This window comes from Brachyistius frenatus, unplaced genomic scaffold (assembly GCF_029030835.1).
Source record: "Brachyistius frenatus isolate BFR_SWC_R1_liver_20210118 unplaced genomic scaffold, ASM2903083v1 Contig_210, whole genome shotgun sequence".
NCBI classification, from domain to species: domain Eukaryota; kingdom Metazoa; phylum Chordata; class Actinopteri; family Embiotocidae; genus Brachyistius; species Brachyistius frenatus.
The window spans coordinates 60914-86396 of NW_027210809.1; the positions used below are offsets into that span (position 1 = coordinate 60914).

General features: G+C 41.0%; 3 protein-coding genes across 4 annotated transcripts in view; 2 read left to right on the top strand and 1 right to left on the bottom strand.

Moving 5' to 3' along the window:
• Positions 1-173: 173 nt before the first annotated feature.
• LOC138633146 (tetraspanin-8-like) lies at positions 174-5121 on the top strand. Its single transcript, XM_069719211.1, has 9 exons — positions 174-380; positions 1349-1420; positions 1512-1628; positions 2624-2698; positions 2806-2901; positions 3392-3499; positions 3584-3619; positions 3726-3809; positions 4455-5121. The coding sequence occupies exons 1-9, from the start codon at positions 321-323 to the stop codon at positions 4590-4592; spliced, it is 786 nt and encodes a 261-aa protein (XP_069575312.1). The 5' UTR covers positions 174-320; the 3' UTR covers positions 4593-5121.
• A 719-nt stretch (positions 5122-5840) lies between these two features.
• Positions 5841-14203, bottom strand: rab21 (RAB21, member RAS oncogene family). Of its 2 annotated transcripts, XM_069719233.1 has the most exons (8): positions 14077-14203; positions 13734-13878; positions 11990-12049; positions 10448-10555; positions 9334-9397; positions 8701-8755; positions 8441-8529; positions 5841-8115 (listed from the first exon to the last, which is right to left on the bottom strand). In XM_069719233.1, the coding sequence occupies exons 2-8, from the start codon at positions 13869-13871 to the stop codon at positions 7976-7978; spliced, it is 654 nt and encodes a 217-aa protein (XP_069575334.1). In that variant the 5' UTR covers positions 13872-13878; positions 14077-14203; the 3' UTR covers positions 5841-7975. The 2 variants fall into 2 exon arrangements, with proteins under 2 accessions (XP_069575334.1, XP_069575333.1); XM_069719232.1 differs by having other exon boundaries at positions 13734-14202.
• Positions 14204-17801: 3598 nt separating this feature from the next.
• The window catches only part of LOC138633151 (leucine-rich repeat-containing G-protein coupled receptor 5-like), a 28718-nt gene continuing 21036 nt past the window's right edge, over positions 17802-25483 (top strand). Inside the window, 1 exon segment of the mRNA XM_069719227.1 lies at positions 17802-18367. Within this exon segment, the coding sequence (XP_069575328.1) occupies positions 18096-18367 (272 nt within the window). The 5' untranslated portion in view covers positions 17802-18095.

Consider the following 25483-nt stretch of genomic DNA (forward strand, 5'->3'; position numbering starts at 1 on the left):
TCCTCCTCCTCCCTCCTCCTTCCTCTCTCCTCTCTCCTCCTTCCTCCTCCTCCTCCTCTCTCCTCCTCCTCCTCCTCCTCTCTCCTCCTCCGTCCTCCTACTCAGTTTTCTTGTGAAGCGCCGCCGGAAGTCTCCAAATCTCATTCTTCGGTTCCTCCACTGTTTACTGGAAGCCCCGCCCGCCGCGGGCCCCTCCCGTCACTTAAAACCAGCTCACCCCGCCGACCCCCTCACTTCTAACGACCTCACTTCTTCAGCAGCTGTCGGAGATCTTGCAGGACTTTGTTTCTCCGTGTTTTGTTGTGATTGTGGCTGCAGACATGGCGCAGATCAACACAGGCCTCAAACGCGTCTTCACCATCTTCAACATCTTCTTCGCGGTGAGTTTTCTGAGCTCGATCCGTTGCTGAGCTTTGATCCCGCAGCTTTGATCCCGCAACCCTGCGGGAATTTAAAGTGCGTAGGTCAGCTGGGAGCCCGACGGGCCCGTCCTTACGTCACCTCTCCGAAACAGACGTTTATTAACACGTTAAATCCTTAAATCAACATCAGTCAGACGGTTTTTAACTCAAAAAGTTGAGCTGCAGTTTTACAGAAGTTTATAAAAAAATACTTTTAAGTTAAAATATTCTTAAAAGAAAACAAACGGAGATATATAATTGTAAAGTTTAAATGTGCTCAGTCATTGTCTGTAATCCTTGAAAGCAGCTTACAGAATGTGTTTAACTTTGAGTTTTTCTTGTTTATTTAAAACTAATTAACCAAATTAATTTGGTCTAATTATGTATTTAAAAAAAATTAAAGTTATGTATTCATCTCCGAACAATAGATGGAAACCTGAAAGAAAGAAATGGTGTCAGACAGAAGAAGACAAAACCAATTAAAATCTAAACCGGAAGCTGCAGAAGAAAGTTTAGATTTCACAATAAAAGCCCTTGATGTTCATCTCCAGTAACCTTTGGGTTGTTTTTCTGATGAAATTGAGGTCATTGAATTGTTTGTGGTTTCCAGCTGACATGAACATTTTCCTTCATGAGATCAGGTTTTAGTCCTCAGAGCTCTGATGTAGTTTCACAATCAGCAGATTTATCCTCGTTTTTAGTCGGTTAACAAGAACAAAATGTTGGTTTTAAGTGTTTGAAATGTGAGAATCTGCTGCTTTTAAAGCAATCTGAGGAAGAACTGTGGAAATCCATGTGACCAAGTTAAAATTGTGAAACATCTGTAAAAGAAATGACGTAACTTTGTGCCGAGTCATCCCACCGATCTGTAAACTCCCCGAGGACTCGAAGGACTTCGCCCTCGTCTTTATTGGCGGTTGTAATAAAAGTTATTTTTTGTGTCGCAGGTCGTCGGCGGCGTCATCCTCGGCCTCGCTCTGGTGTCTCAGGTCCTCACCAACATTCAGGGAGGAGAGAACGTGAGCGAACACGCAGGAGGAAAAAAACTAACTAAAATGTAAACGTACAAACGAAACCGGTCTGACTGCTTCCTGTTCTTTCTGCCTGCAGCTGGAAGGTCGCACCACCGGCCTCATCGTCCTCTACGTGGTGGGCGCCGTTACCATGGCGATCGCCATCCTGGGAGCCTACGGGGCCCACAGGGAGAGCAAAGGGGCCCTGATAGCAGTGAGTTTGAAGCTTCAGAGTGAAACCGGCTCCGATTTAAAAAGAAAGAAAAAAAAAAAGGGGAAGTCAAACACACCTGATGAATCTGTTTATTCTCTGAGGGGGAAACCAAACTGATAAAATAATAAAAACCAGACCGACCAGTTGAAGTGAGAACAGGCGTCTACAGTTCCTCTACTTCCTGTTTTTGTGCAGGTTGCTTTCATGTCCAACATTTTACTTCCTCCTCAGACTCTGAAATCATTATTTCTACAGGCTCCGTGTCGTTCTCGTATTTCGTTACTTCAGTCGGAGGAAAGCAGATAGAAACGTAGTGAGAACATAAACTCAGGCTGGAGAGGAAGAACTCCAACGACACTTTGTGAAGTTGATCAATCAGAACGGCAGAAATCACAGACGAGTGTTTTTCTTGAAGAAAACGCGTCTTTTAAACCCGCTGGTGAGATTTAGAGGATTAAAGAAGTCAATACGTGGAAGTTAATGTCAACAAAAATGTGAAAATCAGGAAGTTTTTCCGTGTTTGAAATGATTTTTACCAATGATCATTTTGTATTTATCATATTTGTGACTGATTTTAATGATTGACTTCATGGTGAAATTCATTTTAAATGTGTTTTCCCTGCAAAAATAAGCCATGAAATCAAATTTAAAAAGTAATATTTGTAACATGGCAACTCAAAACTATGAAGATTCCAAGTTTAGATGAATTTAAAGCACTGGCTTACATTAACATTGGTTTATGAGCTGTATTTCATTTATTTAAGACATGATTTATTTTACGTTGACTTCAGACTTTTTCCACTATATTTGGAACCAAACTGCAGAACTTTTTGGAAATTTCCAGATTAATTCCTGATATTTTTAGGGATTTAGCTGTGAAATATAGAATCTGTATAATAAAGTTTTATAGATAATTTACCGCCTCCTCCTGAGTTTAACCTGAATTTTTGAGGTTAAATAAACTGTTGATGGTGTTTTCCTGCGTCTCTCTGCAGTTCCTGGTGTGTATGGTCATCGGTACTCTGCTGATGCTCCGAGTCGGCGTCCCCAGCGCCATCGCCCGTCCTGAGGTAACCGTCCTGACGTAACCGTCCTGACGCTCCACTCTGGACTCCTGCTGCTGCTTCGACTCCGTAACAGAAGTTTTACCGACTTAACGGTGTTTTGTGTTTCGTAGCTGCGAGGCGTGTTGGCGTCCAAGTTTCGTGAATTCCTGCCTCTGGACCAAACTAAAGAAGACGTGAAGTCTATGGCCGACGCCCTGCAGACGCAGGTGAGATGGACTTCCTCCTACGTTCAGCGGAGTTCATATCGTTTAGATTTTTATTTCTCTTCTACCAGGAAGAGAAACTGTTGATGGATAAAACCGTGGATGAAAACTTCGTAAGAGTAGAAACTGACCTGTTTTGCTGTTGAAAGTTTCCTGACATCAGTTTTAAATGTCTCTTTTATAATAATGGAGGTTAATGGAAATTATACTGCAGGGGATTTAATGTTGCCTTAAAGTGCAATACCACTGACGGCCAGCAGGGACTGGCTCCAAAAAATAGACTCGGATGAGACAGAAACCAGCGTCTGAAGTCACCCAACACTAAAAAAAACTCACATTCGACAAGCTTGAAGCATCGAATTTACGACGGTTGCTCAAACAATGAATTATCAAAACTGCCGAAGGCCGGAAACGTACGCATTTAAGACTTCGGCCGTCGCCTCTTCTTCCGATCGCTAACGCTCCTGTTCACGTCTTCTTCGGTGGTTTTCAGGCGCACTGCTGCGGTCTGTTCAGCTACACCGACTGGGAGAACAACATCCCCGACTCGTGCTTGTGCAACCAGCTGGGGGAGGACGAGTGCAAGACCGTCACCTACAACGTGAGTACGATCGCGCTCGACGGCTAGCGCCAAATCTCTCGTGAGTCGCGTTAGTAACGTTTTTGTTTGTTTGTTTTCTTCTAGTCTTTTTACACGCAGAGCAAGTCCGTCTACGCACAGGTCAGTAAACCAGCGTCGTTTTTCAAAAATAAACAAATCCGTCAGCTGATTTGTAGAAACTAATTACGATGAACTATAACGATGTTATTGTCCCTGCCGTCTGCAGACCTGCTTCCCGATCATCCTCCACTACGTCCTGCTGGTCGTTGACATCATGATCGGAGTCACCTTCACGCTCGGTATTCTGGCGGTAAGTGTTCGTCGGTCCTCGACGGCGTGAAGCTAGCTACGCTACGGACAAATTCTTAAACTGAAGACGACAAATTTAACGTTGTTTCCGCTAAGTGGCGTGATCTCCAATTTTTCGAATCTGATTTTGAATTTCTTGATTGCTCGTCGTTTTAGAATTTTAAGTCCCGAGAAATTATCGGACGCTAACGTTGATTACAACAAAGACAAAAAAATGTATTTGAAATTATGAACGGTGTTAAATTTTCAGACAAAGAATCAGATCTTTGTTAAAAAGCTATAAAAAATGATTTGATTGATTTCTGTTAAAATATTTAAATTAAATTTGTTCTGTGCTTCTTTCTAAAGAAATAAACATTTTATATTAACAAATATTTTAGGTGTTATCATGAGAAATTTTATTTGACTTTTCTTTTCGTGATATTTCATGTTAATTTACGCAGTCGTTACTTTAGAAAAACAAAACTCGTTTCTTGTCGTTTTGAAGATTTTTGACTCAACAAATGAAGTTTTACACGGATTCATTTTAAAGTTTGTAGATTTGACGTCTTAAATGTCAAATTACTGCGTTAATATCTTGAATTTGCCGTCCCTGAACCAAAACCCACGACGCCGTGCGGCTTTAACTCTTCCCGTGTCGCTGCAGCTGTTCGGTGTGATCCTGTCGTCCGTGATGATCCACCAGATGCGTCACCCCAACAGACCGGCCATCTTCCTCTCGGTTCCCACCCTCTTCGCTCCGCCGCCGAAGTACCAGGAGCTGCACAACCCGCCGGCGTACTAAAGGACCGAGTCGCCTTCCTGCTCGCCTGGCGTCGTTCCTTTTCCAGATAAATATGCCCGTTTCATTTTTTTTTTTTAATATCAAGCTTTACCAAGAAAATAATTTTTGCTGCTTTGAAAGAGAAAGCACAGTTAAGTCTAAACTGCTGCTGAATCTGGTACTAAACTGAATATCTGTTACACGGGAACATTTGAAAACTTTTTCAAAGATGTTTGACCCCAAAACTAGAATTAATAAAACTATCAGTTAACCTTTTTATTTTTGCAAGATTGTCAACTTGAAAAGCTTCAACTTTTGGTTCTGGGCTGCAGTTTGTCTTGTCGCTTGTTTGAACCAAATGAGAAGAAGAAAAACCAAAAATGCATCAACTAATATCAAAAATGAGAAGAAACGCGACACCATAAGTGCCCGAAACCTGTTTTATGCTGCAGAACCACTGTAATAAAACAATGTTATTATTTTAACAGCAGAAACTTTAAAACTGAGTGAAATAAATTAATCAATCTCGCCCGTTATATATATTTTTTAATACGACATCTATAAATATCTTGGTACTTTTTGTTAGTGAATGTTTTTCCTTCGTTTGTTGTTACGACGTTAAACGGAGTGAATAGAAAAGTTGCGTCGCATCACGGAGAAGTTGAGGGTTTTATTTTGAAAAGTGTTGATGGAGGGATTTGTCGTTAAATAATAAAACCTGTAAAAAGAAGAGATAACTCGAGAGAATCTGGATGTTTACGGAGGAAAGTCGCCGTCGAGTTTCATAAGACGCCAGTTTGTCTGTAAAAGCAGAGAAATAATACAAGTTCTTTATAGTTTTCATCTCTTCTTTGTTTTTCAATTCTTCTGCTCTGAACTGTTGAATCTGAAGATTTACGAGAATAAAAGACGGTAAAAGAAAATCTGTGTCTGTGTGAAGTTACTGGGACTCACCATCACCTCTTGTGGTACAAAGTGGTATTACAAGACTGTAAGGGGCGGGGCTACCTGGTTAGCATAACTGGTTAGCATGCTTGCTTCAATGCATATCTTTGCAAAACAGACATCTTGACAGAATTTGAACATTTGTATTTCTTCACATTCTGGTGATAATTTAAAAAAAATGTGTGCTTGAAACTAAATATTTTACATATTGCACATTTAAATGAAAAATATCTGTTGAATATTGGACACTCCGGGACTCCATACCAAATCTGAAAATGTAAATGAATGCATTAAAAGAACGACAATGTGTGCGACACCTCCATGCATTGTGTAAATTGTTATAATTTTTCTTATCTTTACAAAACATCTTTTACTTTGACACGAGCAGTTTAAAAAAAAAAAAAAAATTACATTTCCAAAAAGTGAACCGAGTTTAATTGTTTTGCTTTTCAACCACAGGACGGTACGTCGTCGAGTTTTCTTCTATGAGCATCGATTTTTCCCCAAATTCAGATAAAAACGTCCGCTGTGTTTATGTTTTCAATATTATTCAGAGATGAACGTCGGCCTGCAGGAAAAACAAAGTAAAAGTCCAGTCGAGTACAGAGAGGAAAACTTCCCATCACCGACACGTCAGTATAACTTATTAAATAATCGCTGCTTAGGTTTTTTTTTATTTATTTCTTTTAAAAGTAAGACAAACAAAGCTGTTTACAGAAATCAAACATGCACAGTATTATTTCTCTGCTGGGGAAATGAAATGTGTTAAAAAAAAAAAAAAATCCCATTAAATCTGTCAGAGGAGGAGCCGAGCCGAGCGCCGCCATAAACCCCAAAATATGATCTGAAGCTGTACTTTTTGCATAAATGTAAATTAGTTCAGCCCGATTAGTGGGAAACTTTCTACTTTTTGTTTTTGATCTCAGCAAACTGAACCAAATTTAAGGTTTAGACAAAATGAATTATTTGAAAACTTTTTTTTTTTTCATTATTTTCTGACATTTTATAAACTTGATTAATTCAACTGAAAAAAAATGTTGCCGATTTTTGCAGCAGACCTGATTTTAATGAATACGTCAGCTGTTCATTTTTAAAAACCCAAAGATTTTATAGAATCTTTTTAATGTTGTTTTATATTTTGCAAATTTAACAAGTAAAAAAAAAAAAATGAGGATCAGCAGCAACAGAGGTGAAATAATGTCAACTGATCAATTTATAAACCTAATTAAGCAACAAAAAATGTGATTGATTAAACAAATATAAATTTGTCTCTGAATTGAAGATTTGTTGTTTTTTATGATAAATGGAACATGTTTAAGTTTTAGACATTTAAAGTCGACACTTTGGGCTTTTTTTTTTTCTTTTTATTTACTATTTTTTTAAGTTTCTTTATTGGCTGAACAATTGATTACAATTTCTGACAATCAATAATTGCTGGCCTGATTTTGCCAATAACATTTTTACTTTTATTTTATGTACAAGTATGATTTTATTTGGGTGATAAGTAGTTCAAATTTACAGACCAAAAATTTTGCAATATTTTTATACTTGTTTAATATTATTTTTAACTAAATATGTGGATTCGGGATGAAAAGAGATTGAAAAGGTTGACTTTTTTTTTTTATTAGTTTCTGACATTTTCAGGTCATTAAATGATAATAAAAAAGTCAAATTTCAACAAAAGCATTTGGATATTTATTTTTAGAAAACCTGCAAATTTTTCTTTTTGTAAACTGTAAATTGGAATTTTCAAGACTTTAAGTTTATTTAAAAAAAAAGTCAACAGGTTGGTTTTAAATTTGATTTAACCAAGTTAATTTATGTTTATTTTGCTTTAATTACGAGCTACTTAACTGTTTAAAACTCCTTTAATGTTTTGCAGCCTGCCTGCAGTTTGACTTTGGTCCAGCAGGGGGAGACGTTGCGCTGCAGTCTGCTCCTCCTCTGTTTGTATTCTCAGTTAAACATGAAAATTAATGGAGGTTTGTACAGTGTGTGTGTGTGTGTGTGTGTGTATCTGGATGCATGTTTACAAAAACAGAAATAAATCTGCTGAAGCGTCGGCCACCGTTTAGTGAAAATGACTGCAGGTCTTAAATGAAGCAGGTTTGTGCAGATGTTAACGATGCTTCAGTTAAAGGCTCCAACACGCCAAACAACGTCAATCAAAGTGCTAAAAATGGGATTTAGTCACTGAAAGCACACTCGTTTTAAATCAGAAGGACTTCAGTTACTTTTATTTTGGAGGGATTAAACAAATTTAAATAGGATTTCCCATGGTCCTTAGCAGCAGCGGCGGCGCTGAACGAACACAGCAGGTTATTGAAGAGCGAACCAACCGGACGACACTGATACATGTGTGTGGATATTATGTCTGCAAGCATGTACGGCAGGGAGGAAGAGTGTGTGTGTGTGTGTGTGTGTGTGTGTGTGTGTGTGTGTGTGTGTGTGTGTGTGTGTTAGCCAGAAGAGCAGCACCCTCCGGCAGGCGTGGTCTGTGGTTCGTCGTCAACGATCTGTACGCCCCGTCTACTCGATGCTGATTGGCTGGCTCCGTTGCCCTTCAACCTCTCCTCGGCCCGAGCCGTCTCCATCATCCCTGAAACGAAGAGCGGAAACGCTCAGAGACTCCACCAAGTCCACGTGAGGCGTTCAGGGGACGTCAGGAAATTTTAGAGTCTTGCAATAATTGGTAAATTGTAGCGTCTAGGATAAGGTGCATGTGAGGCGTTTAGGGAACATCTGTAAATTGTAACATTTAGCGACAAGTTTCAAGTGAGTGACATTTGAGGACATTTTATATTTTAAATAAAAAGGAAAAATACTTTTAAATACTTTTTAAAGCCTTTTTTTTTTTTTTTGTCCGAATACTTAGTTTATGTTTCATAACGGTGTTTGGAAGTGTGTTTTAAGTCGGGTCTTACTTTTACAGAGATCCAGGAAGAGCTCCTCGATGCCTTTATTTAACTTGGCTGATGTGTGGTAATGTTTGGCTCCCACCGACTCGGCATAACTGCACACAAACAGAGACGTCCACAAACAGAGACGTCCACAACGTCAGAGCTGCTGTTGAACTCAGAGGTCATCGGGTCTGTTCACAGGCAGCAGCTCAGCACGGAAAAATCAGTGTTCACTGGTTTGTTCAGTAAACACAATAATAATAATAATAATAATAATTTCTTACCTGTCTGCTTCTTCCACTGAAACATGTCTGTCTTTGTCCAAATCAATTTTATTACCTGCAGAGACAGAAAATGCAAAGATTCACCTTAAACATGATTTCTGTACAATTGTTACTAAATGAAATATAAGAGTATAAAATAGAAACAGTTCAGTTTAAATTAAATTCTGTCCGCTAAAAAAACTATTTATTTTCAGAGTTGGCTGAAAAAAGCAGCAGATTTGAACTCTGCCAGTCTGATCATCGTCCAAAACACATGACGAACACAAAGTCATCAACATAATCCAGTTAAAACTCTGGAAAAATATTTTCCCTCATGGAGCCGCATCCAGACAAACTTCATATTTGGTAACCACGGCAACAGCAGCAATAAAACAGACTCGAACATTCGTCTTTGCGAACAAACAAAGTGCAGCTTTCAGCGCGTTTAACAGACGACAGGCTGGAAATGAAAACGTCATTGATCCATTATCTTCATTCATAATTTAAGACGCTACAAATTCTGTCGAACTGTGAAAAAGCCTTCAGCCAAAATAAAAAAACAAGAGTTGTGAAAAAATTGGTCTGAATTTAAGTCCAATATTCTCATGTTTTTTAGCTCCATGTTTGGTCTCCACCACCTTCCCGATAACTTACCTACTATACATAAACAAATCTCGTTCCCCAACATTTTCCTCAACTCTTTCACCCAGTTCTTCACCTGCAACGGAAGAAAACACAAAGTTTGAATTCGTCTTTTTTAAAAGAAATTCACAGAGTTGATGAACATGACGGGAGAAACTTTTAAAAGTCAACTGTTGTCACAAACTTCACTTAAAATCTGAAAGTAAAAAAAATGTAAGATACTGGATGAAATGTGTTCAGCTTTCTCAATTTGAACTGATGCGTTAGTTTAATACATTTATATTTTCACAAGAATTGGAGGCCACACGAACAGGAGTGACTAATGCTAAGCTAGGCTAACGAGACTTAAATATTTTGATTTATGTGATGTAATGAAATCAGTTCTTAAGATTATTGGAACATTGAGGTTTTTCTTTAAATGTCAAACAGGAAAATGTGGCTAAATGAGCTGATGAGTGTAAATTTAAAGAACATCAGGACTCAACGTCTGCAAATGTTTGTTAACTCGTAAGTTTGAGATACCTGAAATCCCTGTTCGGTGTCATCCTGCCACTCACACCCGGGAGGTTATCAAACATTTCACCCTCCAAACATTCAGAGCCGAACAACAAAGACACTCTGAGTTCAATTGGTTGTATTTGATTAACGTGTTTTGGTGTTCCACGGTTGTTATTCGTATTAAATTAAATTATAAACTCGGTCAAAGTAATAAATGTAATTGATTCATTCAGTAATTTGTTGGAGACATTTTCATTTAATCCAATTTATTTTTGCTTTTATGGATTTTGAAGCCTCCTTTCATGTATTGAATAAAAAAATAAAAAATAAATCCCTCTTTCATGGCTCCATCTGAAACAAAGTTTTTTTTAAAACATATTCAGGAATTTTGTGTTTAAACGCGTCCAAACTTCACTATAGATTTTTCAGCCAAAATATAAAATACATCGTTTTCTTCTGCTGTCAAAATAAAAGCTTTAAACACTTTAGACAACTCGGCAGCAGTTCAAAGCTGCGTACGTTCACGTTATTTAACGCAATCTGTACGATCAAACTGACGCGGGAAAAAAAGTAGCCTAACTCTCACGATAAGACCGCATTTCCCATCAGCCCCGTCACTTCCTGTTACCTTCTGAAAGGAGTCTTCGTCTGTGATGTCGTACACTAGTATGGCTCCATTGGAGTCTCTGTAGTAGATGGGACCTAAAGCGTGGAAGCGCTCCTGACCGGCCGTGTCCTGAAAAAACACAAAAAACATCGTTAAAACATCGGCCCAACACCGGTCAAACACCGGTCCAACATCGGTCAAACACCGGTCCAACACCGGTCCAACACCGGTCAAACATCGGTCAAACACCGGTCAACACCGGTCCAACACCGGTCAAACACCGGTCCAACACCGGTCAAACACCGGTCCAACACCGGTCCAACAGCAGTCCAACACCGGTCCAACATCGGTCAAACATCGGTCAAACACCGGTCCAACATCGGTCAAACACCGGTCAAACACCGGTCCAACACCGGTCAAACACCGATCCAACACCGGTCAAACACCGGTCCAACATCGGTCCAACATCGGTCCAACACCGGTCAAACACCGGTCCAACATCGGTCAAACACCGGTCCAACATCGGTCAAACACCGATCCAACACCGGTCAAACACCGATCCAACACCGGTCAAACACCGGTCAAACACCGGTCAAACACCGGTCCAACATCGGTCAAACACCGGTCCAACATCGGCCCAACACCGATCCAACACCGGTCAAACACCGATCCAACACCGGTCAAACACCGGTCCAACATCGGTCAAACACCGGTCAAACACCGGTCCAACACCGGTCCAACACCGATCCAACACCGGTCAAACACCGGTCCAACATCGGTCCAACATCGGTCCAACACCGGTCAAACACCGGTCAAACACCGGTCAAACATCGGTCAAACACCGGTCCAACATCGGTCAAACATCGGTCCAACACCGGTCCAACACCGGTCAAACACCGGTCAAACACCGGTCCAACACCGGTCAAACACCGGTCCAACACCGGTCAAACACCGGTCAAACATCGGTCAAACAGCGGTCAAACATCGGTCAAACATCGGTCAAACACCGGTCCAACACCGGTCCAACACCGGTCAAACACCGGTCCAACACCGGTCAAACACCGATCCAACACCGGTCCAACACCGGTCCAACACCGGTCCAACACCGGTCCAACACCGGTCCAACACCGGTCCAACACCGATCCAACACCGGTCCAACACCGGTCAAACACCGGTCCAACATCGGTCAAACATCGGTCCAACACCGGTCCAACACCGGTCCAACATCGGTCAAACACCGGTCCAACACCGGTCCAACACCGGTCCAACATCGGTCAAACACCGGTCCAACACCGGTCAAACACCGGTCAAACACCGGTCAAACACCGGTCAAACACCGGTCAAACAGCGGTCAAACATCGGTCAAACACCGGTCCAACACCGGTCAAACATCGGTCAAACACCGGTCCAACATCGGTCCAACACCGGTCCAACATCGGTCAAACACCGGTCCAACACCGGTCAAACATCGGTCCAACATCGGTCAAACACCGGTCCAACACCGGTCCAACATCGGCCCAACGTGCAGCACGAACACAGCATCGTAGACGGTGACCGACTCACCCAGATGGCCAAGTTCACTCTTTTTCCTGTGATGTTGAGCTTCTTTGTGAGGAAGGACGCCTGAGGAGGAGGAAGAGGAGGACACGATTATTAGAAACCTGGATTTATCAAACCTGAAGGACACAACACAAAAACATGAAAGTAGAGTGCGAGCAGTCAAGACACATTTATTCTGTGTAGTTTTTTTTCCAGAAAAACAACCTGCAATACCAGCGAGTGCCACTAGAGGTCGGCTCCAAAAAGCCTCCGGCTCCATAGACTCCCATTCAACTTCTCTCATCAAATCCAAAGTGAATAAAATGTGTCCATCAGTTATCTCGGTGTTGTTAGCTAAAGTCACTCCTTCTTCTTAGTTTTCCAATCAGATCGGTCAGATCCACCTCTGGCTCCTCCCCCAGCTCGTCCAAATATGGTCACTTCCTGCTCCAAACCGCTCCGAACTGGCAAAGATGGTGACGGACAGAATCTGAACTGGAGGATTCATAACGTTCACAAACCAACGATGACATCACTGATGGTTGATGACATCACTGATGGTTCGCCGGACAAAATATCGTGATGCTTTTTACCGTGTTAACGTCACATTAAAATACATTCGATGTTCATCCTGAAAGACGAAACAACGATCTTAAATCTGATCTGAACAACAACAGATGAACAGACAACATGTTTTTTCCTCTGCGAGTCTCATGAGGAACGATGACAGCTGAATAATTGAGAGTTGGAGGAATGAAGGAAAGTTTCACTTCGTTCTTCGTTTAACGCTGCAGAGAATCTCAATCTCGTTTGATGTGCGACGATTAAAAGTTCGTATCTAACCGGCGGGGAAATGAACTTTTATCTGATGGGTGGGGGTCGTTTTGAGGGGGCAGGTGGGGGAGGGGAGGTGGGGAGGGGAGGGGGGGGCAGCTGGAAGCACCTGCTGATCTCCGGATGGCAGACCTGTTTCTTCAGCTGTGTATGAACATGAATAATATCCTGGAAGAAAAAAACACCTGACGTGGCCTGATAGTCCCGTAGGTGGTTAGGGTTACACACACACACACACACACACACACACACACACAGATACACACACACACACACATACACACACACACACACACACACAGACACACACACACACACACAGATACACACACACAGATACACACACACACACACACACACACACACACACAGATACACACACACACACACACACACACACACATACACACAGATACACACAGATACACACACACACACACACACACACACACACACACACACACACACACACACACACACACACACACACACACACAGATACACACACACACACACACACACACAGATACACACACACACACACACACACACACAGACACACACACACACACACACACACACACACACACACACACACACACACAGATACACACACACACACACACACACACAGACACACACACACACACACACACACACACACACACACACACACACACACACAGAAACACACACACACACACACACACACACACACACACACACACACACACACACACACACACACACACACACACCTCGATTTCGACATAACTCAGCTCATCCGGGACGACTCGGGTTGAGAAACACACACACATACACAATATATATATATATAATAATATATAATATTTATATACGAGTGACAGGACCCCCCCGGGCCCTCCCCCCCCCCCCTGCCCCCCGGCCCGGCGGCGGGTCGGTGGATTCTTACCTGTAGAGTTGTGATGTGTTTGTCGTTGAATTTGTTCTCGCAGTACCGCAGCACCAGCGACGTCTTCCCCACGCAGCCTTCCCCCAGTAACACCACCTTGAAGGAGTAGGTCTTGCTGCCGGCCGCCGCCGCCGCCATGGCCGCACTTTTATCCCAGAAAAAACGACCTTTGTTTAATCGGAACAGCGTTTATATCGAGCTAAAGGCTGCTAATGCTAAAACCTCCCGTCGGAAACCCGAAGTCGGTGCAGTTCACATCGGCTTCCGACTTCCACAAAAAAAGGAGCTGAAATCATGAGAACAGCCTCCGCAGCGAGCCTGACGATTTGTATCGATATCTCACCTCACAGCTGACGAGGCGAACGGGTCTCAACAACGGCACCGGTTCCCGTTTGAACCTGATACGAAGCCTGGTTCTCACCCAACTAATGGCGTCTCTGGAAGCTAGCTGTTAGCCGGCTAGCCCGTCGAAGATTGTTTATATCAGAAAAGAGGGCTCACTTCGGTATATTTTCAAGTGGAGACAGGAGGAATTTACACTCTCCCCTTTTATGTCGTAGCTGTATTTCTTTTATCCTCTTTCACAAATGGTGTATATATCTCTCATTTAGTTTTATTCCATTTTGCATTTTGTGGAAAATTAAAACATTAACACCTACCTATGTTAGGTAAAAAAAAAAAGAAAGATTGAAAAGTCAAGAGATTTAACTTACAAAATACCATTTATGAGTTGACATAATTCAAAAATACACTATTTAAAGGTAAAAAGTTAAAATAATGATGTAAAAGTCAGCTGAGATGAAACTCCAAAATTCAGACAAAAAAGTTGAAATTATTTGATTAAGTCAAACTGACGGGATACAAGTTAAAATACTGCAATTGAAGACTAAGAATGATCGTACAAAGAGCGGAAATTGTTATATTGAGGTCAAAATATCAGACAATAAGTGAAAAAAAATGTACTTAAACATGTCAAAATTTAAAAGAAAAGAAAAAGTCCAAACTATAAGTAAAACAGTTCAAATAAAAAAAAATGTGATCATCACATGACACTACATTATGATACAAACTTGTCAAAGTTGGTCTTAAAAAGTCAGGAATATAAAATGTCAAAATTATGAGAAAAATGTGGTTGAAAGAAAAACAAAAAGAAGCTAAAAGGTAAAAATAAAATGTTACAATTATGATGGAGAAGCAGGACTTTAATATTTATCTATATCTACAATATATATTCGTTTTTTAAAACCAGGAAATGTCCCGTTTTGTCTGTCTACTGTCTGGTGCTCAGAAGTGGCAGCAGAGTGAGACGTCTGAAGCCGTCTCCTCTCTGCAGCATCACATGACGAGAACGTCATCGTCGCTCGTCAAACAGTTAAAGAAATGATACAACTGGGCGGAAGTGAAGAGCAGCGCGTGAATGAAGTCAGAAGCACTTTGTGTTAATAATCATGTTTATTAATCCTGTCTCATTTATAAAACCTCTGAGAGTCAAAGATATGAAGTTAAAACGGCAAAATTCTGAGATTAAATGAGATGTTCATATTTAAAATGCCACAATGTTTTCGTGCGAAGTCTAAAAATATGATCTAAAAACACGAAAAGTGAAAATGACGAAGCTAAATGGTAAAAACGAAGAGATATAACGTTAATATTAGATCAAATGACAAACTATTTACTTTGCTATGTCAGATTTTAGTGATAAAAAGTCAAAACCATGAAACAAAAAAGTGAAACGTTTGATTTACAAGAAGTTAAAACACCCAAATCTGTATTTGTACTAATTACAAAGTCAAAACAATAGGAGCTAAAAAGATGTATATATATATGTGTGTGTGTGTGTGTACACATATATATACATAAATATAAGTAAAAAAAACAAAAACAAACTCAAAACAACAAAGAAATGATAAAGAACAAAACGAGGACTTGATCTTTTGGTTGAACAGACTGCTCCCATCATGCTCTTCAGGTCATGTGAGGATTATTTCAGAGTAAATTGCTGCTGATTTGCTGTTTGTATTGTTTTCTGTTTTCTTCTTCTCTGACGCGGTTCGTTCTTCTTCTGGATATAGTTCCTGATTTTCAGTCTTTGTGTCACAAACTGGTTTTAAATCCTTGAACTGAAAGTGATTTCTCTCTCTGGCCTCTTTAAGAATCCCTGGAAACTCCTCAAGGACTCCTGCAAAACCTCAAAACCTCCTGCAACCTCCTTCCTCCTCTTCCTCTGTTTTTGGCTGCAGCTGCAGCTTTTGGCCACTGGAGGTCAGAGTCGAGCTGAAAATAGGAGCAGCTAAAAAGAAACTTCAAATACTTCCAGGATAAACTCAGGAAACAAAATACACTGAACAACATTTACAGAAAGTTTTCTTCTCTTTTTTTGTACAAAAACATAATTAAAAATACATTACATTTTTTTATTATTAAATTGTGTAAAAATACTTAAAAAAAAAAAAAAAGGACATTTATGTTGAACTATTCCTTTAAATGAGCATAAAGACGGATATCTTTCCTGGTTGCCTAATACTGTTGCATCACTGCTTCAGGTGTGTGTGTGTGTGTGTGTGTGTGTGTGTGTGTGTGTGTGTGTGTGTGTGTGTGTGTGTGTGTGTGTGTGTGTGAGAGAGATAACATCTTCATATCTCACCTTGTAACCCCCCCGCCCACACCCACACACACACACACACACACACACACACACACACACACACACACACACACACACACACACATTCCTACAATATAGAGAGTCACTGTCTTATTTTCATAAAACACACACAGGAAGTCAGAGGTGTTAATTATTAAACACGGCTCGGTGTACTTGTCTTTCTATCTTTGTGGGGACCCAAAGTCTGTGTTTTAACCTTTGAGGGGACATTTTTCAGAGAGTGACGTCCTCACTTTGGGACGTTTAAAGGGGTTCAGATGTGGTTTTGGGGGGGACAGATTACAGTGACCTTTGACCTCCAGGATCCCCCAAACAACAGGTTTAGTTTAAGTGACTTTGATTACTTACTGATTAATGATATTTGTACATTAAAATATAAAAATGAAGCATTTCTGGTCCTTTGTCCTCCATCCTGAGACACCCGGTCATCTCCAGGGACTAAAAATGTATGTTTTTACAAATGAAATATTGAAAACACACAAGTGCATTCAGTTCATATATTAATTTATTACATGTAAAATCGTTGTTTGCACACGTGAGGCAGGATTACTGACACAAAGAGACACGAAACGACTGCAAAGAAAATGCAAATCAATGAAAAAGATGCAAAATGACCACAAATATTTGGAAAAAAGACAAAAAAAAGGAGACAAACAAACAATTTCAAAGAATCACAAGGCAAACAAAGTATGGAAAACTAAATATATTATTTAAAATATCACAGATATTATTAAGAATATCAGCAACTTGAATTTAATTCATTAAATGTCCAGAAATCAAGTTTGTCTGTTGTATCTGTTTCACACTCTTTGTTTTAGCTTATGTGAAGCTCATTTGCTTCCTTTTTTTTTTTCCTGAATGTAAAGCAGTAAATTAATTTTACAGTTTGCACATCTTACATTGAATATTTTATTTTCAACAATTATTTTCCATGCATTCCAGATTAATGTATAAAGTTTCTTTTCTGGCTGTTTAACAGTCAAAACTCACCAAAAAAGTCAAAAAACAACCTCATTACAGAAGCTGCTTTCACAGATAATCAATAATTTAAGGCTTAAAAAAATGACAAAAACAACAAATCAGGAGTTTAAAGCCCAGAATATCTCAAAATCATTTTTAAAAACAACAACTGCATCATGTGAAGTGAAGTTGGTTAAAAAGTTTATTTCTAAGCTTCATTTCTGAAGGAATCCTTACTGAGATCACAAATCAATAATCAATCAAAGTTGATTTTTTTTTTTTGTGCATAAAATGTCTGAAAATCTGTTAAATTAAAGTGTAAAAACAAGTGAGGCGTTTCAGATGTTGTGTGACGATATAAGTGAACTGAGGTTTACAAACTCCTGCAGTGAGTGGAGGGACTCACACACACACACACACACACACACACACACACACACACACACTCACACACACACACACTCACACTCTCACACCGTGCAGCTCCACGCGTGCAGCCTGGACACCCACCAAACAGCCGACCGGAGCTCCAGCAGGCTGCAACCTCATTCATCTGTTTAAATGTTCCTTTCGCTCCACAATCCGGATCAGAACCACTTCATCAGAACCGTTTCCAGTCCGGTTCCGGTGAGGAGGGCAGACCAACAACCAGAACCAGAGCCGACACGTTCATCCGTGTGTTGTTATCACTCGTGAGTTTGGACCCTGAAAGTTTCGGGACGCACCGCGGAGGGGACATGCCGGGGTTCGCGGCTTTGTTGGCCGCGCTCGCGGTCCTCTCGGCCGGCTCGAGGAGCTACGCGGCCGCGGAGGGGAGCTCCGTAGCCGGGGCGAAGAGCCCCCCTGTGGTCCGGCTGGGGAGCTCCGGGGACGGGGACCCGGCGGCGGGGCGGACCAGCTGCCCTGGCCGCTGCCGGTGCGAGGTGGACGGGCTGCTGCACCGGGTGGACTGCTCGGACCTGGGGCTCCGGGAGGTACCGAGCAACCTGAGCGTCTTCACATCATACCTGTAAGTCAGCGCGGAGGGTTCAAAGGTTTCCAACTTCAGCCTGTTGCTCTCAATCTGTGCGAAGTTCCCCAGACATTGTGTGTGAGCGTGCGTGCGTGCGTGAGCGTGCACGGATGTTATGCAGTCGTGAGAACCGGAGCACCTGTCCGCTCTGCCTGTTTATTTCTCCGGTGTTGACATGTTCTGCTTGTTTGCGGGTTGTTTGAAGGTTCGGAGGTCTGAATTGTTCAGAGCTCAAAGTAAACTAAGACAGATTTTTAGACATCTTTAGAGAACTTTTAACCAGAACCACAAGTTCTTCAAGAAGGTCCAAAAGGTTTCTTTGTAAAGTTATAGAAGTCTAAGAAGTTCTGGAGGTTCTTGAACTTAATGTGATTTTTGAAGACGGCGTTCAGGTTTCAGAGACGCTGCAGAACGTCAGGGTTCTTAATGGTTCTTGAAGAGGTTCAAATGTTCCTTTATAACCTCCTAGTGAGGCTTTAAAAGGTTCCTGGAGATCCAACCGGGTTTCAGTCTGTTTCCAGATGGTTTCAGGTGTCCTCGTCGAACAGTATTTGGTTCAACGGATCCTTGAGGATGTTCAAGGATGCTTGAAGGTTTCAGGAGTCCTTTAAAGAGGCTCCGGGAGAACTTGAGGAGGTCCCGATGGTTCTTGAGAAGGGTTCTGGTTTCATTCAGAAGCTCTAGGATCTCATGGTCCTTCGGGGTTCTTGAAGAGATTCAAAGGTTTCTTCATGGACTTCTAGAAATTCGAGAGGAGATTTAAAAGGGTTCTAGAGATGGAATAAATGGTTCCTTGAAATCCAACAATGTTCTGGTGGTTTAAGGTTTCCTCAAAGATCCTTACGGACAAATTCTTTAGAAGTTTCTAGAGGTCTTTCAAGATGTTCCTCGAGCACTTAAAGTGGTTCTGCTGGTTCTTTAAGAGGATCTTCAGGCGCACTCGAGGAGGTTTCAGTATTTTTTTAGAGAAACTGTAGGATTTTGAGGTCCTTTTAATACATTTAGGGGTTCTTGATGGTTCAAGAGGTGTTTTAAATGGTTCCTGGAGACCCAACAAGGTTCTACTGGGTTTTTAGAAGGTTTCAGGTATGAAAAGAATTTAGAGGTTCTTAAAAGGGGTCTCACAGATCGTTCTTTGAGCTTTTCGAGAGGATTGTTTGGGTTTTTGAAGCCATCCAGTTGGTGCCGATTAGAGCTCAGCAGTAAAGGCAGGTGTTGGATTAGTCCGAGGTTCCCTTTACGATGTCATAGTGGTACTTTATTAATTCCTGAAGGGCTGGAAGATGTTGGATAACTTATTTTCAGTCAGCGGTCCTTTTAAAAAAAGCTTCCAGTGTTTTTTCTGAGGCGTCGGATGTCCTCCTGAAAGAGGTTTTTTTCGGTTCTTTGGCTCCACCGTGGACCTTTTGTCTTTTTTTTTTTTTTTTTACAACATTATTAGTGAAGTTTCAGTGTTTCTATTTTGAGTGTAAACTCCTGTTAAAGCGAGACACCAAAATGAACCCCAAATCCATTTTACTTCACAGCAGGTGACCGACCTCCGAAACAAGACGCGTTTTTCAGCTCCCGGGTGTAAAAAAAAGAAATCACGTCATCTGACTGTGTTTCGGAGGAAAACCTGCTCGTCTTTCTTGGCCGCGACCGAAAAGCAGCACAATGTCCAGGATTTAAATTTCACTCTCATTAAAGAAAACCTTCTTCTATTCAGACCAGCCGTGTGTGTGTGTGTGTGTGTGTGTGTGTGTGTGTGTGTGTGTGTGTGTGTGTGTGTGTGTGTGTGTGTGTGTGTGTGTGTGTCCATCTGCCTGTGGTAGACAAACTGTAAGGACACACACACACACACACACACACACACAGCGACAGTCGATCAAAGGTTCTTTGTGTCTTTATTAAAAGCTCCAATCAGGAATTGAATCCAACAAAACATCAAGGAGTTTCTGTGTGTGTGTGTGTGTGTGTGTGTGTGTGTGTGTGTGTGTGTGTGTGTGTGTGTGTGTGTGTGTGTGTGTGTGTGTGTTTTGCAGAGAGCTGTTTAATTTTTAAAATGCAGTTTTTGTGCACAAAACTTGGTGTCGATTTGAGACTGAAACACAGAAATGTGCATTAAAGACGTTCGTTCAACAGATTCTTGTTTTTATAAAATCTCAGTCGTCGTGGAAACGACTGCTCAGTTTTTAGTCCCACTAAAAGAGTAAAACACCTTTTTTTTTAACATCCGTCTTGGAATACAAATGAAAAGAATAGAAATCGTGTTCAAAAGTTGAACATTACCCCAAAGATACACGGAGGAGTCGTGGCTCGGTTTACCAGGAGAAACGGGCGTGTCCGTTTCCAATTTGCTTTTATTTTGATTAATTCAAGTATATATTTGATTCATAAATGCTTGTATCTGAGGTCAGAGGTCGTTTCTACAGATTGGTGCTTCACCGAGTCGAGCTCGACCCTCAAACTGAGCTCGGGGAACATACTGAGCATCCAAAGGCCGATTGTACCAGAACTGTTTCGTGATGTCCGAACACAGAGTATGAAAAACAAATACCAGGATGTTCCAACAGGTAGAAATCCTGGTATTTGATTGGTCTTGAGATTTTTGCGCTTTCTGATAAATTTCAACGACTTTTTAAAGAATAACTGTTTTCAGACGTCAGAGTCACTTTACAATCTCCGTCAGTGTGAATACTGCCATCTGTGTGTGTGTGTGTGTGTGTGTGTGTGTGTGTGTGTGTGTGTGTGTGTGTGTGTGTGTGTGTGTGTGTGTGTGTGTGTGTGTGTGTGTGTGTGTGTGTGTGTGTGTGTGCTGCATGCCTAAGCAGCGGTCCCATCTGAGCTCTGAATGGGTCTGTAAAGTCTCTTTTCTGCCTCTGACTGACAGCAGCTCAGGAATGCATTTAGCCGCGATGCTGATGAATGAACCGATGTACATGTGAAGGATCGTGAAGCCACGCCCCCTTTCTGGCAGCGACCACCTAGTCTCGCAAGCGTTTCACTCGTACATGCGAACACGTCATACCTGAGAATTTGAACTCTGAAGTTGACAAGAAGACAGGTGAACCTCCAGGTGAACCTCCAGGTGACCTCTAGGTGACCTCCAGGTGATCTCCTGTGACACTTTGCCCCGCCCACCTACACTGAAAACATAGCTTAGTGCTAATATTTAATAGATGCTGGAATTATTTCCAGAGGGAAACACTGATCAGAAGGAGGGAGTTTATTGAACGACTTGTGGAAAACGTTTACTGAGCCGGCCCCCAGTGGCCCCTAGTGGCCCTCAGTGGAACTGCGGTTTAACGCTTTGGCTTCACTTTCTTAAAAACCCAGAGACTCCGAGAACATTTTTGTAGTCGTCGCTATCACCAGATGCTTCTTCACCAAATGTGCCAGCGTTTCACGGCCTTCTAGCCTCGTTCTGGTTTTCATTTGTTTTGATTTTGATGCTTGAACCTGTTGTTGTTGTGTTGTTGTTGTTGTTGTTGTTATTGTAAACTTTAGGTTCTGTTGGAGGTTTCTTCCTGTCTAAAAGATCGTTTTTGCTTTCCAGTGCCGGAAGTTTTTCTCTCTCAATGTTTTTTTTTTTTTCTCTACTAGTTTACGTGGGAATTTGGTTCCTTTGTATATATTGTTGTAATGACTTTAATGTTGTTAAGTGCCCTGAAATTGAATCGTCCGACATTTTTCAGTGGATCCAACAGCTGAAGTACTGAAGAAAAAAAAAAACATACCGTCACGATGTCGGAAACTTGATTTGGTACCAAAGTGTCGGTTCTCGCGACGTCCCTCCTTTTTAAAGTTGTTAGCCAAACAATGGGGTGAAAAGCGATATCTTAATAAGGAGATAAAATCTTGAAGTCTCGGGGGTTAACGTTTGTGATGTCACGGTTCGTAACGAACCGTGACATCATAATTTAGCCGTCCGCCGTTGTAGCCGATCGTGTTCCTACAAAACCTTCAGGTCGCCTTCAAAGAGCTGCTGTTTATCTTCTGGTGTCTTTTTTTTCTTCTCTTGGACGACAAAGACCGGAGGAATAAACCCCCCTACGTTCGGCCGCCCCCCCCCCTCATCCCCCCCGCTTGCCCCGCCCCCGAAACACTGAAAGAAAAGGCAAGAAAGAAAGAGCGAAAGAAGACAAAACCAGCGAGAGGCCTCGCTGTCACACTACGCCTCCGAACTACACAGATCTCTTTTCTTTCTTTCTCCAGAGTTTGTCTTTCCGCGGCCCGCCGACATTTGAATAATCGCCTGATATCCATCAGTTTGAGCCCGAGGAGACAGAAAAAAAGACAAACACACACACACACAAAACACACACAAAAACACACAACACGGATAATCTGTGCGTCTTCTTCTTCATCCCCGTGTTCACATGAAATTAAACAGCTCCTGAAGTTGTTGTTGATGTCAAACTGAAGCACGTGATCCAAAAAATAACAAAATCTCAAATATTAAAGGTGAAATTGATTAGCAACTTTTTTTTTTTTTTTTTTATTGAATTGATTCACAAAATATGACTAAAGACTTTTTACAGCATATTTCTTTTCTCAATTAGTGTACAGTTAGTACATTTATTTTATTTTAAGAAAATATTCATATTTACGACTTCACACTTGTAATATTACATCTTTTTTTCTTTTTGACTTTATTGGACACATATTTCTACTTCTCTCATTTATTTCATTGTATTTTATTAATAGAGTTGTTAATTTTAAACATTACAACTTTTTTCTTACATTTTATTCACTTAACTTAGAATATTATTTTATTATTTTCCTCGTTATTATTTGAATCTCTAAGTATTACCCTTTTTTTTCCAATACATTTTGATTTTATTTTCAAACTCTTAGGATTTTAAGTCCTAAAATATTACTTGTTTTTCTGAAATAATTTATATTTATTAGACATAAACATTCACAGTGCACCAGATAAATCCGGCTGTTTCAAAATAAAAGCCCTGGCTTTAGAAAGCACTGAAAGTCAGAAGAGAACAATCAGTGAATTCATGCCTGAACTTCAGACACCATGAAGTCATCTGGGTTTTTTCCCAGCAGGTTAATCAGTGCTGGAAGATTTACTTATTTTTTAAAAGCAACAAACCACCATCCTCATCCTCCTCCTCTTCCTCTTCCTCATCATCATCATCATCATTACGGTCTCAATAAAGTCCAACATCTCCTGATGGAGACAGAGAGGTGACGGTCGACTGGTCCGATAATAAATATTCAATATATAAAGAGGAACGTTTTTAAGTTTTTAGATTTAACAGGAACGACATCACCTCTTCGTACCTTCATGTGTTTTATCAGTTTCTACAAAGTTTGATATCGTTTGATTCCAGAAGGGAAACATGTTGATTTTCTTTGTTTCAGAGTTGAACATTTGAGTTCTTTTGATTGTTGGCTGTAAAACCAGCTGTAAGCTACCTGTGATGTAGCATGAGCTAACAGGATTAGCTAGAATAACATTAGAGGGTAAAGCTAATGGAAATCCTACATCAACTAATGAAAGCTATGCTAACATCCATGTAAATCAGGTTCGAGGGCTAAAATGCGACGTGGTTTCACTGTAGCTAATAGGCTGACAAGCTAACGTAATGTTATGAGGCGTGAGGCTACGATAAAACATGATCTATAGGGCACAAAGCTCCATCAGGCTAGGTGTGGTTCAACCTCAGCGAGCAGGACACCAACATGAAACCGGAAGGCTAAGCTAACGGTGAGCCGACATCAACTAATGCTGCTAGTTAGCAGTTAGCAGGAAAACAGCTTCTTAACTTTATAGAGAGACTCATAAAAGTCCCCAAAAAGTAATTTAATGGGATTATTTTTAGCTTCAGCCTCTTTTATAAAAAAAACCTTTTAACTCGTAATGACTTTGGATTCGTTTCATCGTAAATCGTAATTTGCGTAAAAAAAAAAAAAAAAAAAATGTTTTTATCGACAATATGTCGCCACGTGTAGACGACGACGTTAGAGGCCTCCGTCTGGCTAATGAACAACTCGGTGTCTGGAAACACACACACACACACACACACACACACACACACACACACACACACACACACACACACACACACACACACACACACACACACACACACACACACACACCAGTCTATAAGTACATGTTGTATTCATGAACGTTGGCTAATGAATGAATGAAATCTGCTTTTCAAACAGTCTTTTTGTGAGGAGCCGTAAAAAGCCGATCGGCCGTAACGGTGTTCGTCTGGTCCGAGCGAAGGAACAAGTCCAAACAAACCTTCTCTGTGTGTGTGTGTGTGTGTGTGTGTGTGTGTGTGTGTGTGTGTGTGTGTGTGTGTGTGTGTGTGTGTGTGTGTGTGTGTGTGTGTGTGTGTGTGTGTGTGTGTGTGTGTGTGTGTGTGTGTGTGTGTGTAGACTACCCGTGGACACATTAACAGGCTTTATGGAGTGTTGAGAAAGTTCCTTAACAGCCTGTAAATTCAACCTGCAGACAGACACACCCTCAGTGTGCGTTCAAGACAGAAGACAGAAGACCGTCTGTCTGCAGCTTCCTTTCAGAGCCGAAGAGACGCTACCTGCCGATAGTGATCAGACACACACACACACACACACACACACACACACACACACACACACACACACACACACACACACACACACACACACACACACACAGAATCAGACAAATAGACAAGGTCAGATAAGGAACGAACACAAAAGGAGGGAACGACGTCATCGGCTGAAACACAAAACACAACCGACGATGTCACTCTGAGCAAATCGCAAAAACATGATGTCACCTTGTTTTGACTTCGCTCGAATCTGTAAAACTTGTGAGCGACCAAAACATTCACGACACCGAATGAAGAACGATGAAATACAAAAAGTGTTCAACGGTACAAACAGCGGTTGTTTTTTTTACACTTTACAGTCATTTGTGTCTTTTCGTGGTCATTTATTTATTTTTCTTCTTTTTTTTTCTCTTTGTGTCTCTTTGTAGTTAATTCTCTCTTTTTGGGAATTTTCTGTCACCTTGAGGTCATTTTTCATTTGTTTGTTGTAATCTTTTGTCTCTTTGTGGTTGTTTTGTGTCTTTTATTGTCATTTTTCAAGTCTATATCGCAGTTTTGATCTATT

Bases quoted from the DNA above. Each gene is read 5' to 3' on its own strand.
- LOC138633146 (XM_069719211.1), top strand. From the start codon at position 321: ATGGCGCAGATCAACACAGGCCTCAAACGCGTCTTCACCATCTTCAAC. The intron at 2,699-2,805 runs GTAACCGTCCTG...TGTGTTTCGTAG, and splicing joins GCGCCATCGCCCGTCCTGAG to CTGCGAGGCGTGTTGGCGTC. The intron at 3,620-3,725 runs GTCAGTAAACCA...TGCCGTCTGCAG, and splicing joins GCAAGTCCGTCTACGCACAG to ACCTGCTTCCCGATCATCCT.
- rab21 (XM_069719233.1), bottom strand. From the start codon at position 13,871: ATGGCGGCGGCGGCGGCCGGCAGCAAGACCTACTCCTTCAAGGTGGTG. The intron at 8,530-8,700 runs GTAAGAAATTAT...GTTTGTGTGCAG, and splicing joins TCAGTGGAAGAAGCAGACAG to TTATGCCGAGTCGGTGGGAG. The intron at 8,116-8,440 runs GTAAGACCCGAC...TCTTCGTTTCAG, and splicing joins CTTCCTGGATCTCTGTAAAA to GGATGATGGAGACGGCTCGG.